At 38.2% G+C, this 18,514-nt stretch overlaps 1 protein-coding gene across 1 annotated transcript; it reads left to right on the top strand.

Annotated features, from left to right (window-relative positions):
• The first annotated feature begins 900 nt into the window (after positions 1–900).
• Positions 901–7,338, top strand: LOC149249708 (boron transporter 1-like). Its single transcript, XM_089458766.1, has 12 exons — positions 901–2,363; positions 2,742–2,824; positions 2,987–3,179; positions 3,347–3,485; positions 3,869–4,034; positions 4,777–4,943; positions 5,175–5,348; positions 5,561–5,656; positions 5,754–5,891; positions 5,987–6,306; positions 6,397–6,661; positions 6,773–7,338. Exons 1-12 carry the CDS (start codon positions 2,260–2,262, stop codon positions 7,115–7,117), a joined length of 2,190 nt encoding a protein of 729 aa, XP_089314892.1. The 5' UTR covers positions 901–2,259; the 3' UTR covers positions 7,118–7,338.
• The last annotated feature ends 11,176 nt before the right edge of the window (positions 7,339–18,514 follow it).

The following is an 18,514-nucleotide window of genomic DNA, read 5'->3' as shown; positions in this document are numbered from 1 at the left end:
ATATTTATAATTATTAGGCTTTCCAAAGAGTATGATCCAATATTGATAGTAGTATTCACATTTAAAGTTTATTTATTTATACTCTTTTTGTTAATTTATTTCAAATTAATTAATTAAAAAAATGTTATATCAATGCGTGTTATATTGGGCATGTGGTATTGGTAAGTGATATTGACCCATAAAACTATAATAAAATTATTTACAAATTAAAAATTTCCATATTAATGTGAGATAAATATAAATAATTAAAAAATATTATGATGTGTTTTAAATTTGTTTATATAATTAACTCATATATTAATTTGTTAGTTAATAAAAATAATAATTCGAATAAAATTATAATTTTTTATTTTTATAAATTAAGCAACGTGAAATATATTATTAAGGGGTTTGATACCTATCATGGATAGATGCTTATTAACCTCTCTCAATTATTATATGCATTTACTAACCATTGAACTAATAAATAATACATATATAATAGTAATTTAAATACATATACCATTATTGTCATGGTAAGGTTTGCATTTTATACTAGGTTAAGTACATGATAAGGTTGGCATATCATAGGTTTTTTTAAAATAATTCCTTTGCAATTTGGTGTAGGTGTGAAGTTATAGTGAATCTATCAACATGGAGCCGCAATATTTCCTGCTCATTCGACGCACAGAAAGTGAAGTATTTGGCACTTAACAGCTGGCTGCTGACATCAGCACCACCACCATCATGATCGAGTATATGCATCTATAATTTAAAAAGCAAAGGGGAACCAGTCGGTACCCTCTGCATTTGGGCACGATCTACTGTTCGACTCTTTTTTAAAACCAAACCCGTCACTATTATTACGGAACATACATGTCACAGGCATAAAGGACTATATATTCACCATTGGACTATATATTCACCATTGTCCTCTCTACTCATATAGAAAGAACCTGTGTGGAGTGGTTGTAGATCTGGTGGAAACTAGTGTGATTGGATAAGTTACAGTGGCTCTCTGTATTGCCATTGTTTCCTACTGGCGTGAATTTTCCAACTTTTAGTTGGTAAACCCATGTAAACTGAGTGCCAGAGCCTTTTCCTGTTTCATTCAGTGAGCTGATACCCTTCTACTGAATCCTTTTCTCTGCCTTGATAAGAACAAGTAAGATATAAGGAATCCATCCTTCGTTTCTCCATGGGGCAGAGTACGTTCGTTGCGCCTTAAATTATCATGTTCTCTGTTGGGTACATGTGAAAAGATTGTCATGGAGACATATAAACTGGCTCCTTAACTTCCCCTGTTATGCCTCAGAATTCAGTAGCTGTGAAACGTTGACTTCTGCATTTTCTTAGAAAAATCAGCATGTAAAACCCACAGCTTTCCAATCTAGCTGGACTTCATATCCAGTACTTTTGATGGAGTTGGTAAGGAAAATGGATTTTGGACAGAAATCTTCAGTCTGAATCTTATCCCCATCAAAATTGAAGCCTACATCTTTGCCTCTTAATTTCTCTGCATCCATGCCTATGGTATTTGACATGATGGCTTCTCGTTAGTTGCAATCTTAGACAATTTGACATGATGGCTTCTCGTTAGTTGCAGTCTCAGACAGCAGATGCCCAATATAGAGAGTCAAATTCTTGTTGTATGTCTTCAGCTATGGAATCCAAGTAATTCTAGAAAATTCACATACAGTTTTCTGGCTGAATCACACTATGGCTCAGGACACTATGCTCCCCTTCATCTTTGGTCAGTTTTGTTCCCAAGTGTAAATTTGACCCCAGAATTTCTCTGGAGAAGCTTATTATTTTCTGTATAGAACATTTTTCAGCTGTTAACTTGGTTAGTCATGTTTCTGATCTTTTAGCTTCAGAAACAATATAAAGAGGATATACTTCTGTGGAACAAAATAATACAAAGAGTTCCCTTTGTACAAGGAATACAATTCAGTCTGTAATTATACAGTTTTGTTGAAATATTTTGAGTTTTCAATTTTGATGTCTAGATAGAGATCCAAGTTTTGTCCTGTATCTGATATAAGAGGCTTTTTGATGCTGCTAATATTGGTCATTTTTTCCCTGTAGTTATTGAGGCTTTAACAAATACGGTGAACTGCTGTCCAAAAAAATTCCTTATAGCAATGTAGTTGTCATCTCAGTTGCTCGACTTCCATATAGGTGTTTTTAGGTTCCGTGTTACTTTCTTAAACCCTTTTTCCGTATTTCAATCGCTGAAGAAAAGAATTTATATCCATCTTCTACTTGTTACGTCTTGAAATGGAGGAAACTTTTGTCCCATTTCGAGGTATCAAGAATGATTTGAAAGGAAGATTACTGTGTTACAAGCAAGACTGGACTGGTGGCTTCACTGCAGGATACAGGTGCCTACATGACACACCCTGCAATTTATTGTCTCCATTTTGTGCTTATATCTTGATTTGAAGAGGATACTAAACATTGAAATACTTGAATTGCAATATGTGATTGTTTTGTTGGCCTCTTATGCTAGAAAAACTCTTTTTTCTGGAATTGGAATTTGAAAGTTAATATTTACTTGGACAGTTGTTTTGGTCTGCCTCCTAAACTCTTTGAAGCTTACAATCTAACAGCTACATGGGTTTAAAAATGAAGAGAAGACATTTCAATTTTTTGGTCACAGCACTTAACAAACATGAGAATGGATCACTGATTCCAAAATATCTATATCGATAGACAAATTTGTTTGCACTCACTAACTGGTGATTTTTTGTCATATTCAGAATCCTTGCTCCAACAACTTACATATTCTTTGCATCAGCCATTCCCGTGATATCATTTGGAGAGCAACTGCACAGGAGTACAGGTAGGAATTGCAGCGATTTTGAGATTGTTGGCCCTTCACATAATTACAAACCTTTCGGGACAATTTTGTTTAAGAAATGTTTGGACCAGTTTAATTAATTAAGCGCGAGACTAAATAAAATTCAGCAACCTGAAATTTAATATCTGAATTTGGTTCTTGCAGATGGCATCCTGACTGGAGCTCAGACCTTGGCTTCCACTGCCATCTGTGGAATCATACATTCAATTTTTGGAGGTCAACCGTTGCTAATTCTTGGAGTGGCTGAGCCAACTGTAATAATGTATACATTCATGTATAATTTTGCCAAAGGCAGAGCAGATTTGGGCCCAAAATTGTTTTTGGCTTGGGCAGCATGGTATAGAATCTAGATCTCCCTGTAGACCTTTGTTATGTCAAACAAGATGATGAATCATGTTTGATGGCTATAAATTTATCTTGCCAAGCTTTTCAGGGGTCAACTGTCAGTTCCTGTGTATTATATGTATTTTTTACTAAATAACTTCTCCGCTCTTTGGTGTGCAGGGTATGTGTCTGGACATCATTCTTGTTGATCTTGTTTGCAATCCTGGGTGCATGCTCAATTATTAACAGATTTACCCGCATAGCTGGTGAACTTTTTGGTATGCTGATTGCGATGCTCTTCATGCAACAGGCAATAACTGTAAGGTTCTATGGATATTGCAGATTACAGAATGTTCTATTCCTATCAATCTTAAGAATAACACAGTTCAGAGTCTAGCATACATACAAACGCTTATAAATCTTTAATAACATACTTCCATTTTCATGTGTGAAGAATTCAATAACTTGGAAATATAATTGCTGTCAATTCTAAATCCAAGGCTTACAGATTGAGAAAACTGAGAAAAAAGTCCTGATAATATGTTTCTACAGTGGCTTGGGAGAATATATTTAATAAGATCCGAAACGTGAATTATAGATTAGCTGAAACATTCCAACCCTTCAATATTAGAATACAGTAAAGAAAGATCAAGACTAACTTTGGAAGATAACTGATGCAGTGCATTAAACTACCTGCTACAGGGTGCTGTGGATGAATTCCGTATTCCTCACGGGGAAGATCCAAATCTTGCTCAGTTCCAACCTTCATGGCGTTTTGGAAATGGGATGTTTGCACTAGTTCTCACATTTTCGCTCCTTTTCACTGGGCTAAGGAGCCGCAAAGCACGATCTTGGCGTTATGGGACAGGTATACATAAAAGAATTTAGTCTAGTAGCAATCACTTTGCTCTACCTTGTCTCCCATTCTGGTTTTCTCTACTCCCTTTCACACATATTTGTTTTCCCTCTATCTATGATCCTTGCGTGTTAGGTTAATTTATGAGCAGTTTTATGCTCTGCAGTATAATCTGTGAGAAAATTGGCTACAATATTCAACAGACAGAGGACATTATGAGTTTCTAAATTTGTGCTATTATATGCTATATGGATTTTCTAACCAATATCTTGAAACGCGGTCTGCACTTGCCATCTATGCCTGAGTTCTGCAGCGGTTTGCCACTTTCAAGCCATGCCTAATGTCATATTGTTTGTTGCAACTTTAATGTAGAGAGCTAACCAGGAAGGCGTTGGGTCATTCATAGAGGATGCTTAGGCATGATTCCAGGCTTTTGAAATAATTGTGATTTCCATCACTGTAGTCATAACACTTGATAGAAAGTTGGGATATTCATGAGTGTGAATTTATGTGTGAATTTATGTTTGTATGTTTACATACTTTCTTATGAATTAACTAATGCTCAGTAGCAGTAGACATTGGACAGGTATATTTGTATACTTCTGTTTTAAACTCAAACAAATCCAGGGCTAAAAGGAATGGATTGATTGCACTGGTCATCCTTCTATAACTTTCCAACATAGGCTGGAGTAAACAGATTGTAATTTGGGTAATTTTTCTAACTGCAAACAGGAACATACTTGTGTATTGGCAGGGTGGTTACGAGGTCTTGTTGCTGACTATGGGGTGCCATTGATGGTGCTTGTCTGGACTGGAGTATCTTATGCACCAGGAAGCAATGTACCAAGTGGAATTCCTAGACGTCTTGCTACTCCTAATCCATGGTCACATGGTGCTTATTCCAACTGGACAGTTTTTAAGGTATTTATCTCAAAGTTTGAGAACTTTTTCTTCTTAGATGATATGAATTGTGTTTAAAGATGCCTTCACAATCAATAGAAAAAATAAGCAGCCCTTAGTGAAGATGCATTGTCCTTTATTAAACGATCTTCAAAGATTATATTTCTCTTACCAACCATGTTAATAAGATAGATTGTCTTCAATTAAGATCTGTAGTGTTCATGCAATAACAGTACTTATTTTTCCACACAGGAAATGCTTGATGTGCCATTGTTATACATTTTTGGAGCTTTCATTCCGGCAACAATGATTGCAGTGCTTTATTATTTTGATCACAGCGTTGCATCCCAACTTGCCCAACAAAAGGAATTCAACTTAAGAAAACCTTCTTCATACCATTATGACTTACTTCTCTTAGGATTTTTGGTATGCAAATTACCTCATTATATATATATATTATTTAGAACTATGTTGTAATTTTTGTCAGAGTTCATGTTTAGGTTCAACTGTCACTGGCTACCCTATTCTGGAAGAGCTCTTGCTCTCCTGAAGACATCTTGATCTAACTCTTCATTCTTTCTTTTCACCTCCATAAAAAATCACTAGTGGATTCATAAATTTTCCTTTTATTGTGGCAGACTATTTTATGTGGTCTTGTTGGCATACCTCCTTCAAACGGTGTTATTCCTCAATCTCCCATGCACACGAAAAGCTTAGCTACTCTCAAACATCAGGTACCGATATATTGGAATTATCAATTGCAACTTCTCAGGGCAAAGACACAATTCAGACATTTTATAGATGAGTAACTTACAAGTACTTTTGTTACAGTTGGTGCGTAGCAAGTTAGTGACAACAGTCCGGAAAAGTATGCAGAAAAATTCAACCTTAGGGCAATTATACGGAAACATGCAAGAAGCCTATGAGCAAATGCAGACCCCACTGGTTTATCAGCCTCCACCTGCCTTGGTAATGGTCTTATTTTTTAGTCTGGGTGTTTCATTTTATCTAATTTTTCTCTCCCTTTATTTATTTGTCTTGTCATGTCCCAACCATTTGTGCAGGCACTTAAGGAATTGAAAGAGACCACAATTCAGTTGGCCGCAAGTACTGGGAATATGGATGCCCCAGTTGATGAATCAATTTTTAATGTTGACAAGGACGTGGATGACCTGCTTCCTGTTGAGGTGAAAGAACAGCGATTGAGTAATTTGTTGCAATCTCTGATGGTGGTTGGCTGCCTTGCAGCAATGCCCATCATTAGAAAGATCCCAACTTCTGTGCTTTGGGGTTACTTTGCCTTCATGGCCATAGAGAGTTTGCCAGGAAATCAATTTTGGGAAAGGATATTGTTTCTTTTCACTGCTCCAAGCCGTAGATACAAGTATGAACTTTATTCAAACTATAATGTGATTGAATTTAATGCTTGTAATATAGTTTTCAAAGCTGATCAATGTTGAACTGATGGTTACAGAGTACTTCAGGATTATCATGCTACATTTCTTGAAACGGTGCCTTTCAAGACAATTGCCACTTTCACCATTTTCCAGACATGTTATTTGCTGGCATGTTTTGGTATCACATGGGTGCCTATAGCTGGTGTTCTCTTCCCACTACTGATCATGTTGTTAGTCCCAGCGAGGCAGTATATCCTTCCCAAGTTTTTCAAAGGAGCACATCTTCAAGAATTGGATGCAGCAGAGTATGAAGAAGCCCCTGGAATGCCATGCAATATAACAGTGAGTGCAAGACACATATCAAACAAATTTTAAAAATATTACTCAATTCTATTTCATAACCCCTGCAGCATGAACAGTAATAAATTGAACTGTAACATATATTGATTGCAGGAAGCTGGAATTCAGGGGTTCGGCCTAGGAAGCATGGGGACAGGTGAAAATGATGGCGAAGTTTTGGATGAGATGATTACACGAAGTCGCGGTGAGGTCAAACACACATATAGTCCACGGATAACTAGCTCGAGTGATTGCACACCAATTCATGAATCCAGGTCTGCATTAAGTCCCCGAATTGCAGAAGCTAAACAAATATATAGCCCCCGTATAAGTGAGCTCAGACAGACACATAGCCCTCACAGAGGGGAAAAGCATTCGGGCATTCCCCTGGTTAGTCAAGGAAAAAATACGAGTCCAAGTGCATCTGGTTTGAAGCCACATAAACCAACTTCCAATTAGGTGTTTGGAGTCTAAATCCTCGGCCAGTAATCTTTCCCTTCAGTGAGCATATCTTATGCTGAATAGTACATATTTTGTCGGCTTATCATTATTTAATCATTGTGCCATAAATCACTCAGTTGTATTTGCTGTGTCTTCACAAAGAACCTCTGTCCATCTCAGAGGACAGGGTAGACCATATATGCGTGTAGAAAAATGTAATGGAAGTCGAGCTTGAAGTATTTCAGTTTTCTTGTAGCATGAAATCTATTATGTCAGTCTTGTGATTCTGTAGACCCTGGGCATGCCAAATAAGCATGGTGGTATTAAAGGGTCCTGTGAGTGGTTTGAGCTTCATAGAAAGTCATCCTTCTTCTACCAGCTGGATCTTAACCACAAAGTTTGCAGCCTTTAATGTTTCATTGAAATAAAAAATGTGGAAATTAAACTTGACAAATGAAAGGGCAATGGTAAGGCTTACAATATTAGAACTTCTGTAAATGTTTAGCCATTACCTTTAAAAACTAACCAAGGGCAATGTCAAATGAGCAAGGATATGTTGAGATGGAAATATCTATTTTTCAGGACAGTAAAACAATTAGATAATGGAAATAAAGAATATGTGCATTCAAGTTAATCAGATTTATCTTGAATGGTTGGGAAGATTTGTTATTATCTTTAAATTATCTTTAATAATTTAAGTCTTGTAAAGCAAATTCAGATTCCACATTTTATTTTGACATATTTAATTTTCTTTGCAATCGTAAAACATTACAAATTTTATTCAAAATATGTGCAGTTTCAATGTTATATATCCATGCTTTCAACGAAGTTCCTCCATGATTTATCTCTTGCATATCTTGTGACAACGCTTGAAATCATGCACTGTCCAGCGGGAACCTATATTTATCTTTTAAAGTATAAAATTTATTTTGTAGTTCATAAATGCACTTAATAAACGCCTGGAAAGCTTTTCAAATTTTATCCTGACATAGTTAATTTTCGTTGCAATCGGGAAATGTTATCAGTTTTGTTCATGCATAGTCACTGTTCCTGTATTGAATATCTGTCTTGCCTGACAGTTTTACAAATCATGCTGCAAGGCTGGCCAAGAAACCTACAACCCAAAACCCATTAGCCAAGTTCGAACAATTAGGTTGTGCAAATGACAGGCTTGCAATTTCAAGTTGCGGAATGAAAAATCTGGCCTAGAAAGTAAGCAATTGACAAGGGTGCAACCAAACATTGCGGGGAATAGAACCCCCACACTAAACAATTGTGAAAATTGAACACCCACAACCCAATTCCAAGTTGCAAAATTTGCAATTCAAAATTACAGGAACTCTAGGCACACAACCCAAAGTTTGAAGAACAGAGAACCAATATTACATTGTCAGAGAATTGGATGTATGCAATAGTACAAAATATATCCCTACATTAAAAAATTTGGAAGAGAATTAAAACTCTGCAATAGTACAAAATACATCAATTCATTAATTTTATTTATTTTGGATAAACACAGGATACTTTAAGAATTAATACATCAATTCATTAATTTTATTTATTTTGGATAAACACATGATACTTTAAGAATTAACTAATTGAAGTAATCTCATAAATTATTTATTTATACATTGTTTTTATTTACTTGTGTAAAATAATTAAAAATAATTAATAAACAAATAATTATAATTCATAAAGAAATTATTTAATAAATTATTTTTGTATGGGTAAAGGGTAAAACGTTTAGAAATAATTAATAAATAAATTATTTATTAATTATTTTTATAGGAATAAATAAAATTAGTGAAAATAATTATATTTTCATATGAGTAAAATTATGAGAATAATATAAAATTAATGAATTTATGTGCTATTATCACGTAAATAACTAAGGAAAAGTGGTTTTTTTATATTATTTCTTTAGGTGAAAGTGAGTTTTAATGTGTAAAACCCTTACTAACATGACGCATTTCAATCCACCTAGTGATTGGCTAGGTGATCACTTTTGTGTGACAATATAACCTCCATATTTTGCATTGCTAGTGAGGTGGATGTCTCAAAATTTGTGCAGGATTAGGTGACATTTTTTCGTTGGATGTTCCTTAATAATTTAGGGGTGTATGATTAAAATTTTATCCATTGCAAAATTTTAAATCATGTAAAGGAATAAGCCTATGTGAAGGTGACTTGTGTTCAAGGTTAAGTGGGGTAAGCATCTTTCTTATAATAACATAGTGAGAACATTCCATATGGCAAGGTCATTGAGAAAAGCATATGACACCAAGGAAAACTCAATATCCAAGTGTTGAGCAAGTGCCAAAGTCCTACTATATAATTCTCCTCCTCTATAATAATTTTTTTTAAATAAATTTCTTCTAAAAGGAAGGAATGAGATAAGTATAACACTATACACACTCATACATATTTATACTACTCACAATTCAATTTCATTTGTTAATTTCTTAGTGCATATAGTTATCTACAAAAGCTTGTGTCTTTTACCTAGTATGATGAGCTTATCAATTTTTTAGCAATGAAAATGCTTGAAAACACATTTCAAGGTATTCTCACCATGTTTTATTTTATTTATTAATCCTTAATGGAAATGATTGATGGATGTTGTATAACTCTTAATCTAGGTTACAACTTACAAGCAATGTAATTAGTTCATTTACCTAACTATGTTTTAAGCAACTTCTCATGGTTACATTCATGTTTGTTATAAGCCATGTCATTCCAACATCATCATCTGATAATGGATTACCATTCATATTCAATCCTAACCCCATGAAGACCATTCATATGGCTAATAAATTATCAATTAGGGTTTACGTCATTATAGGTTTGTACATTGTGTCAAGGGCATAGCATATTTATAGTGTTAGAGTGCATTTATCCTTAAGCATGAACCGTGTTGTACAAGGAATGAAATTATATGTAGGAATGTAAATGGAACACACATAGAGAAATAAGCACAAATTACAACAATATGGTGAAAATCCAACTTCTATTAATAAATGAAATAACAGAAAATTGTAGAACACACTCTCGCTAGAATGGTGGTAGCCATCTCTAAACAAAGAGAGATGGTGGATACGCGCATTCGCAAAATCTATTTCAAGAGGTCGAAAGAATGTCCTTTTAACATAAATAAAGAACCATAGAAGTCCAAAAACCTAATCCTAGAAGATGAAATGCCAAAAGGTTTGTGGGCCTTGAGGTGATTAGTTGGTACATAAAATTCTCGGGAGTGAAATTTTTTCATAAAATATATGTTTCACGTGGATGATATCTCATTGAAAAGAACTATATGAGAAATACAAATTTTGATTGAGGCCAAGGAATGCCATGACGACCTTCGACCCACAAAATTGCCAAAAAACATTGTTTAGATCCTCAAAACGACCTTGAAAGTTTGGGAGCCAAAAATCATAAAAAAACTTCCAAGAAGATAGAGAACCATTGATATACTGGAAGAGGTGGCTAGCCACCAATATCCACCAAGATCAATCATCCTCCCTTAGGAATCAATGGTCTCCATTGCGTCAAATTCCCTCCTTAGATGGGGAAACATTCAGTTGAATTTATCTCCTAGTGAGCCACTTTCATTGGTGAAGAAGCTTCCCTACTTGATCTAGGTAGAGACTGGTGGCCACCCACCTATTCCATTGTCTCAAAGAACAATTCTCGATCTTGACAATTTATTTATGGTTTTTTGGGTTCTGAACTTATGAGGCCATTTTGAGGCCCTAAATAGCACTTTTTTGACGTGGCATGGGTTAAGGTGATAGTTGTAGGACTTTTCCCAGGTATGATTGGAACGTGTACTTATCAGCTATGTTGGACAATGTGTTTTCATTCATGAAAACTAATGCCATGTCATTAATGTCAAAGGAGGTATAATACCTAAGAGGTCGTTGAGCATTTGTTAGAATTTTATCATTGAAATAGGTGTGAAAATGGTTTGGTTGGATAGTCCTCTTTAAGAGCTTTCCAAACTCCCATCATATAAAGTAAAACACTATTTTGAATACAAACAAGGTCATAATGGAGAAAAAGTGGTAATTAAACCCCATATTCGTTAACAAGTGCACATCTTTGCTGGCAAATTAGTCTAGTTTAGGTGATCAATGATGGTGGATGATTGAACCTTCGAGAACTTTAATTGATAGTTGTGCTTGGGTTGTCTTATGGTTTCACATGGGAATCATGAGGGTTTGACCCCCATCCCACATTGATACCATATACATATGGGGTAACGTATATATGGTGGGTTCGACCAATGATGACATATATGTGGTAAGTCAGATGTAATATTTGACATGGAAGATATACTTATCATGGCATAATATATGACATACATTGTGAGTTTGACATAATATATGCTTTTGACATGGCAGGTCCATATTACTAGTGTGATGAACAACGAGACACTACATAATACATAATATGATGTGGTGAACCCAAACATGTGGCGTATGTAGACTAGATGATGTGGCAAAATATATGACATGTCAGTCTGGTGACATGGACATGTGGCATGTTGAATAGGCATTTTGATTGGAAAACAGGGCCAATTTTGGGTGATAAGTGGCACCATCGAAAGTTTTCCACGTGGCATAGTGATGTCATGATTATGTTTGTACTCAATTGACCATGGGCACTTAAGGCCCAAGTCATATGGCATGGGACTCACATGAGAGAGAAAAATGGACAGGTCTCGATCATATGATGTAGTCATATGGGTCAAATCCATTGGTAGTTGGTGATATAGGTCATCCCTGTAGGCCCCCACCCCACATGTATATATATGTGATGATCAATGAAAATAGAACATCAATTGCTCAACATAGTTGTGAAACAAATATATGTGTGGCTTCATAGCTCGAATGTGTTGCTGCAATTTTGATGTCACAAGGTTGAGTCTGGGGCCTATTTCTCATTTCATGATCTCTTTGTACATTTCACAAGGTTGTGCTATGTGAACTTAGCACATAGTCAAGTTGGTATCTGATCCGGATTTAAACAAGAACGCAACAAATTACAGATATAACCATACATATAGAGATGCAGTAGAAATAATACTTCATTTCATTACTGTAAAATACTGAAATATGCTTACAAACAGAAATGGAAATAAACAAGCTAGGGCGATGGTAGCTTATCTCTGAGAAGAGATGTGGCGGCTACATGCCTCTAAACTGTATTACAATAAGGCTCAAAGGCCTATTTATTGTTGAGAAACAATGGAAAACCCTAAACATCCAAAAACCTAACCCTAGAAGATGAAACGCCAAACTGTGGGCCCCGTTTGGGTAAATTGGTACATCAACTTCCTGGGGCCGTAACTTTGCCATACGATCTCTGTTTGACACGCATAATATCTCATTAGAAATATCTATCCCAAAAAATGTCGTTTAGGGCCTCAAAACGGCTCCAGAAGTTTAGGACCTGAAAAACTGCTAAAAATAGTAAATTGTGCTACAATTAAGGAAATTGAAAAGCTGAAAGAAACAATGGTGGGGGTCCAAGTGGACTTGGCGGGTGGCCACCAATATCCACCTGGATCATTCCTCCCCCCTTAGGAAGCACTGGTCCCCATTGCGTTGAGTTCCTTCATGAGATGAGGAAACTTGTGTTGAACTTGGTCCCTGGTGAGCCACTTGCCCTGGTGAAGGAGTTGGCCTGTGACAAATCGATACAGTTGGATATTTTGTTGGCGAGTGTGCTTGATCTGTGTGTCCATGATCTGATCAGTTGCAGCTTGTTCCATGCAATCTGGATTTAACTCTGTGGGTGTGAGTTGTTATGCAATGTCGGATGTGTCTAGTAATGGTGGAAAGTGTGGTCGAAGGTGGTCCACATTGAACACTGGGTGCAGGCCAATGAATGGGGGAATGTTGAGCTCAAATGCATTGTCTCCCACAACCTTGGTAATGGTGTAAGGACCATATCAAAGTGGTCTGAGTTTTCGATAGGCTCTAGTAAGGCATTCCTTTTGCAAATGCAACCAGACTTTGTCGCCCACCTGAAACTTGTGTGGCACCCGATGTTGATCATGTCATTGCTTGTACTTGGCATTTGATTTCTCCAGAATGTTATGGACCTACTAGCAAATATGTTGGATGTGCTCAATGAAGCTGTTTTCCTTATCTGTTTCGGACTGGACATGAGCTGAATTTGCGTGAGTAGCTGTAAATGGCATGGCCACATCAATGGGACATAGTGGCTGGAATCCCAAGCCCACCTGAAAAGGGTTGTGGCCAGTCAAGCTGTGGAGAGCCCAGTTGTAGCTGTGTTGAACATAGGGGAGGCTCTCATCCCATGCGCATGGATGCTTTGAGTTGTACATTCGCAGAATGTACGATCATCCTGTTGACAACCTCTGTTTGGCCATCAGTTTGAGGATGGAATGTTGTGGACTTAGTGAGTTTGGTGTCCAGCATCGGCCAGAGACTGGACCAAAATTTACTGAGGAACCTGCTGTCCCGATCTGAGATGATAGACTGTGGGATCCCAAAGTGTACCCACACTCATTCAAAGAAGAGTTTAGCAGTGGCTTCTGCTGTGATATACTTCTTGCAGGCCACCATAATGGCCATCTTTGAGAACCTGTCGACGACTACAAAAACACAGCCGTTTCCATGCTTAGTAGAAGGAAGGCCTGACATGTAACCATGGAGATAGATTCCCAAGGTCGACTAGGGGTAGGCAATGGGGTATAGAGGCCTTGCTTCTCGATGGTCGGTTTGGCAATGGCGCAGGAAGTGCATGATCTGATGTACTTCCCAACATCTTGTCGAAGATTCGGCCAATAGAAATACTTCTGCAGTACTGCCACCATTTTCTCGACCCTGAAATGCCCATCAACCCCACTGTAGTGTGCTTCCCAAATCATCTTGGCACGCTCGCTTGAAGGAACACAAAGGTGACCCAGGTGGCATAACATGGCATCCTTGAAAATCTGGAACATGCTGACCCTCCAAGAGTGTCTGGTATGTGTGGTCAAATTCTGGGTCACTTTTCTAGAGAAGTGGCCAATCAGAATTCTCGTGACCACAAGAGTTGAGCATGGTGGTTAACGCCGTGATCGGTGGTCAACTGAGGCAATCTGCAACATTATTGGTGCTACCCTTCTTATACTTGATATTCAAATGGAACTGTTGCAGGTATGTGGACCACTTCTGATGGCGATCATTCTGCAATTTCCCTTGGGTCTGTATGAACTAAAAGGGTCGGTGGTCTGTGTGGATGACCATTTCCTTACCCAAAATGTAATGCTTCCATTGTCGGTAGGCTTGCACAATGGAATACATCTCTTTGTCATAAGTGGGATACTTTCGTACTGTGTCTGAAAGTGTCTCACTGTGATATGCCACTGGGTGCCTGTGTTGAGTAAGGAATGCTCCAATAGCATAGTCAGAGGCATCTGTCTCGACCTCACATGGTTGTTGCAAGTGTGGTAATGCAAGCACTGGTGTCGAGCAGAGGCGATATTTCAACTCTGTGAATGCCTTCTATTGAGATTCAGACCAAAAGAATTTTGCTTTCGCTCCTCCCTTGGTGACTTGACGCAAGGGCCAAGTGATATGAGAAAATCCCAACATGAACCTGCGATAGGAGTTGGAAAGACCTAGAAAGCTGCGGAGCTCTATCAAAGTGGTTGGAGATGGCCAATCCCAAATGACTTGGATCTTGGCTAGATCCACATGCACCCCCTTGTTATAGACATTTTTGTGCCTTACAACTTTGAGCATGAAATGTCCATAATCCAAGGGATCCAAAGTCCCTAAAGATGGTGTTACAACTCCTAAAGGAACAAGGTCAACCAATGATAGCTTCTCCCAGAAGTTCTCCACCAAAAACCACTCAGAACTAGTCAAATCAGGATCAATTCAGAAGCTCCACTAGCTGCCTGCGTTGCAAAGCACCCAAATACACTGGCTAGGTGCGTTGCAACGCACTTGAATGCACTACCCAGGTGCGTTGAGCGGGAAATGACAAGTGGCAGAGTCATTCAACGAGGTGGAAAGACCATGGAAGCTTCCAGAATCTTCTCCAATGACACTTGCCTCACTGAATTCGACCAAGTGATGAGTAAGAGGCTCTCAGTCTCCAAGTGGAAGCAAGAACTGACAGAGAGAAGCCACAAGTCAAAACATAAGCTGACTCATCCTCTCTGCTTACATCTATATATGGATCCCTCATCCCAGAGATCCGGAGGCTGGAATTTTGTACTTTGCAGAGAATTGCTGTTGGTTTGAGATTGAGATTAGTACATTGGGTGATTTATGCTTTGTTGGAGGAGAGGAAGGGATTCCTTTGCTGGGAGGTAGATGCTGGATCGGGACTCACTTGGTTGTATCTCCTCTTGGACTTTCTTATCATATCAATAAAATTATTTGAGTTTCTCCTACATGCTTGTATATCAGTGATGTTTTGTTATATTTGCATGTTTAGCTTAATCTGATCTTGAGCTTTTTATGAATGTAAATCTATATCTTCGTGTAGTTTCTCTCTTCTGTGATCTTGCAGGAATTCGGTGAAGCTGGGCCGGTAAGGGAGCAGGGAGCTGGGAGCTATTGAAGAGAGGAGCGATTGGATCGACAAACTAGCGAAAGACACAGGTTAGTTACATCCTTCCTCTTCATTTACATTTCATAAAGAAGAATACTCAAGTAGTTTTCCTCGTTTGTTGCTAAGGCACTATCACACCTTAGAGTGGGATAGGGGTGTTCTGAATAGATACTTTTCCCAACAAAAAATTGGCGACTCCACTGGGGATCGTATCTAGTTAGTTTATTTGTGTTTCTATTGTTTTTCTTCTCATAAACTTAGGAGTGGCGAATCGAACTGCATTTGCCATCTACAAATGCAAAGTAGAGACCTGCTACTCTAGTCCATTCACTGGGCCTGTTTATGATCTGAAAAGCTGATCCACAAATGCTCTAACTGCCCTTTGTGATAGCTCTTAGTCCTCCTTTAAATCATCCTTCTAATTGTACCTTATTGATAGCTTTTATCCGGCCAAAAACCATAGATTAAACTGCAAACCGTGACCCAGAACCCAGAGAAAATTCTCGTTTCTGCTTCAGCGCAGGCTCTGTGAAGAGGTTCTGCATTTCAACGCAGGTCCCGAGAGGGCTACCTGCGCTGCAATTCAGTTTCTCTGTGCAACAGGTGCGCTGATCAGCCTTTGCCCTGTGCAGCTGTGGTTCTTTGCTTCATTTTGTTCAGTTTTATCTCTGATTTTTGCAGCCTGTTATCAGTGTGTGTACCTATCTGAAAACCCCTTTTCTCTGCCTTAATTCCGCCTCAGTTGTATAAAAGAAACTGTATTTGTTTTTGTGTATTTGTTACATCATTTGCAGTTTCCCATTACAAAAGTAAACTAGTCATATTGTCGCCCTTAGATCTAGACCTGTCGTAAGTGTCGTTTTGATCTTAGGAGTAAATTTGTTTGCTGTTGACAGTTGATTGCGCTTTTACTTTTGTCTTTTGGTTTGAATTTTTGAATTTCTAGTGTCGAAACAAGTGTTTACTTCAAAATCATAAAGTGTCGTAATCGTCTTTTTGATTTCAAAAAGAAACTTGTTTGTGTTTTCACTTGAAATCGAATTCAAATTTGTACAACAACTTTCTTTTTAGGCATCAATATTAAGAAAGTGAAAACAAATACATGCATTTGTGAATTTGCAAATTGATAGTTTGTATGGTTTGATTTAGGAAAAGTGCATTTACAGTGTGCTCTATGCTCTTTGAGAAAAGATTGTGTCTTTCTTTTTCCCTTGTAGCTAGGATTTTCATTGTTGAAAAGAGATAAAAGCTTGCTTATCATCTTTAGACTGCATTTAGGAATTGTATCTACATCTCGTGGTGATCCAAAAAGGCAAACTTCTAAGAAAGATCAACCTAAAATAAATTGAATGAACTTAACAACGCTTTGTAACTTAACGCACAACATAGAGGTCTAGGCTAGAGACGTGTTCTGGCGTCGTAAAACCTGGTTGCTGTTGGCCTCACTGATGGTTGGGTGATTCCTCCTGAGAGATGATAAGTGCCAGTACGGATTGTGCTCCCACGTATCGTCGAATATATATTGGGAGACCCCTATAGACATAAAACCTTGATCCATAGGAAGCCGTGTCGGTCGCCCTACTGATCGCAATGCACTGAACACAGCATTCGGGAAGATTGACCGCCCGTACCCTAAAAAGTATTCTGTGGTTTTGCGATTGGTTTGGCACACCCTCTACCTAGAACTCCAGAGCAGTTCCTTTCGTTCCTTTTCAGACTCCTTAACGGAAAAGGTCCATCTGAGCACTTGTCACTTCAGGCTCATTAAAAATCGAAGGAGACTAGAGTCATCTTTTGCTTTTTCTTGACTCTTTAAAATTGAAAAAGCAAGTTGTGTCCAAGCGTTGTTAAAATTTATTTTAAACGGAAAATTCATACCCTTTTTCCTATGTTGATCTTTAGGTTGAGAAAATGGAGCCTACCAACCAAGGAATTCCCCTTGGTGGAAATCCTAGTCCCTTCTCCTCTTGGGGAGATGTTGGTGCGCCCCATATGGCCACATTGTCGCTTCCAGGACTAACAATTGGCTTGCCGGTCTGGCTCTTCTCAACCAATGTCGTTCAGAACACCACTATTCCTAAACAGTCGAATCAACAATTAGACCAGTCCAGAGTTACCCACCAGCCTTCTACCTCCTATAATTCTTCCTCTCCTCCTTCCTCTTCGCTTGATGGGGCTAGCAAAGCCAAAAGTCAAGTTCCTAAGGAGAAGAAGGAAAAGAAGAAGAAAGAGAAGAAGAAGAAGGAGCCAAAAGCGACTGGGGGAAAACGAGTGTCGTCTAACGAAAATCCACACACCGCACTGACCAGGCCTAAATCGCCATGTGTCATTTGCAAGGGAGACCACTTTCACAGAGATTGTCCCTGCATCCCTCGGATACTAAGGGACTGGTCTCCCCGTTTGCACAATCCGGTGGCGTCAACCTCTGATAGCCATGTTGAAAGCACACCGTCAACTAGCGAAAGTGAAGTCCCAGGACAAAAAGGGAGAACTAGATCTCCTTGTAAACTGTGTGAAGGCAATCACGCCATCCACCGTTGTCCCTTCTTAGATGAAGCTAAAAGAGTTTTGGATGATCGTCCGGTATCACCGTTATGACTTTCTCCTGGATATAAAAAACTCTTGTCGAGTCCTTCGTTAGTTGAGAATCCAGCTAGCCCGCTCAAGTGGTCAGATAAAGCGCCGGTCATTGAAGATGAACCAGCTGAATCCATACCCGACGAAAGTCAAAAGGTCGAGGCGGCAGTTGACCCGGTCTTGCCTTCAGAGGATTTATCTTCGAATGACATAGTCACTGAAGAGAACAAGGATGACACCATCCAAATTCTCTTCATCAAC

The sequence above is a fragment of the Pinus tabuliformis genome, chromosome 7 (assembly GCF_031772625.1).
Source record: "Pinus tabuliformis cultivar Carrire ecotype Pingquan chromosome 7, CPIR1, whole genome shotgun sequence".
In the NCBI taxonomy this organism is placed as follows: Eukaryota; Viridiplantae; Streptophyta; class Pinopsida; order Pinales; family Pinaceae; genus Pinus; species Pinus tabuliformis.
Note: the sequence above shows the minus strand (reverse complement) of the source record. Positions and strands in the feature narration are given on the sequence as shown.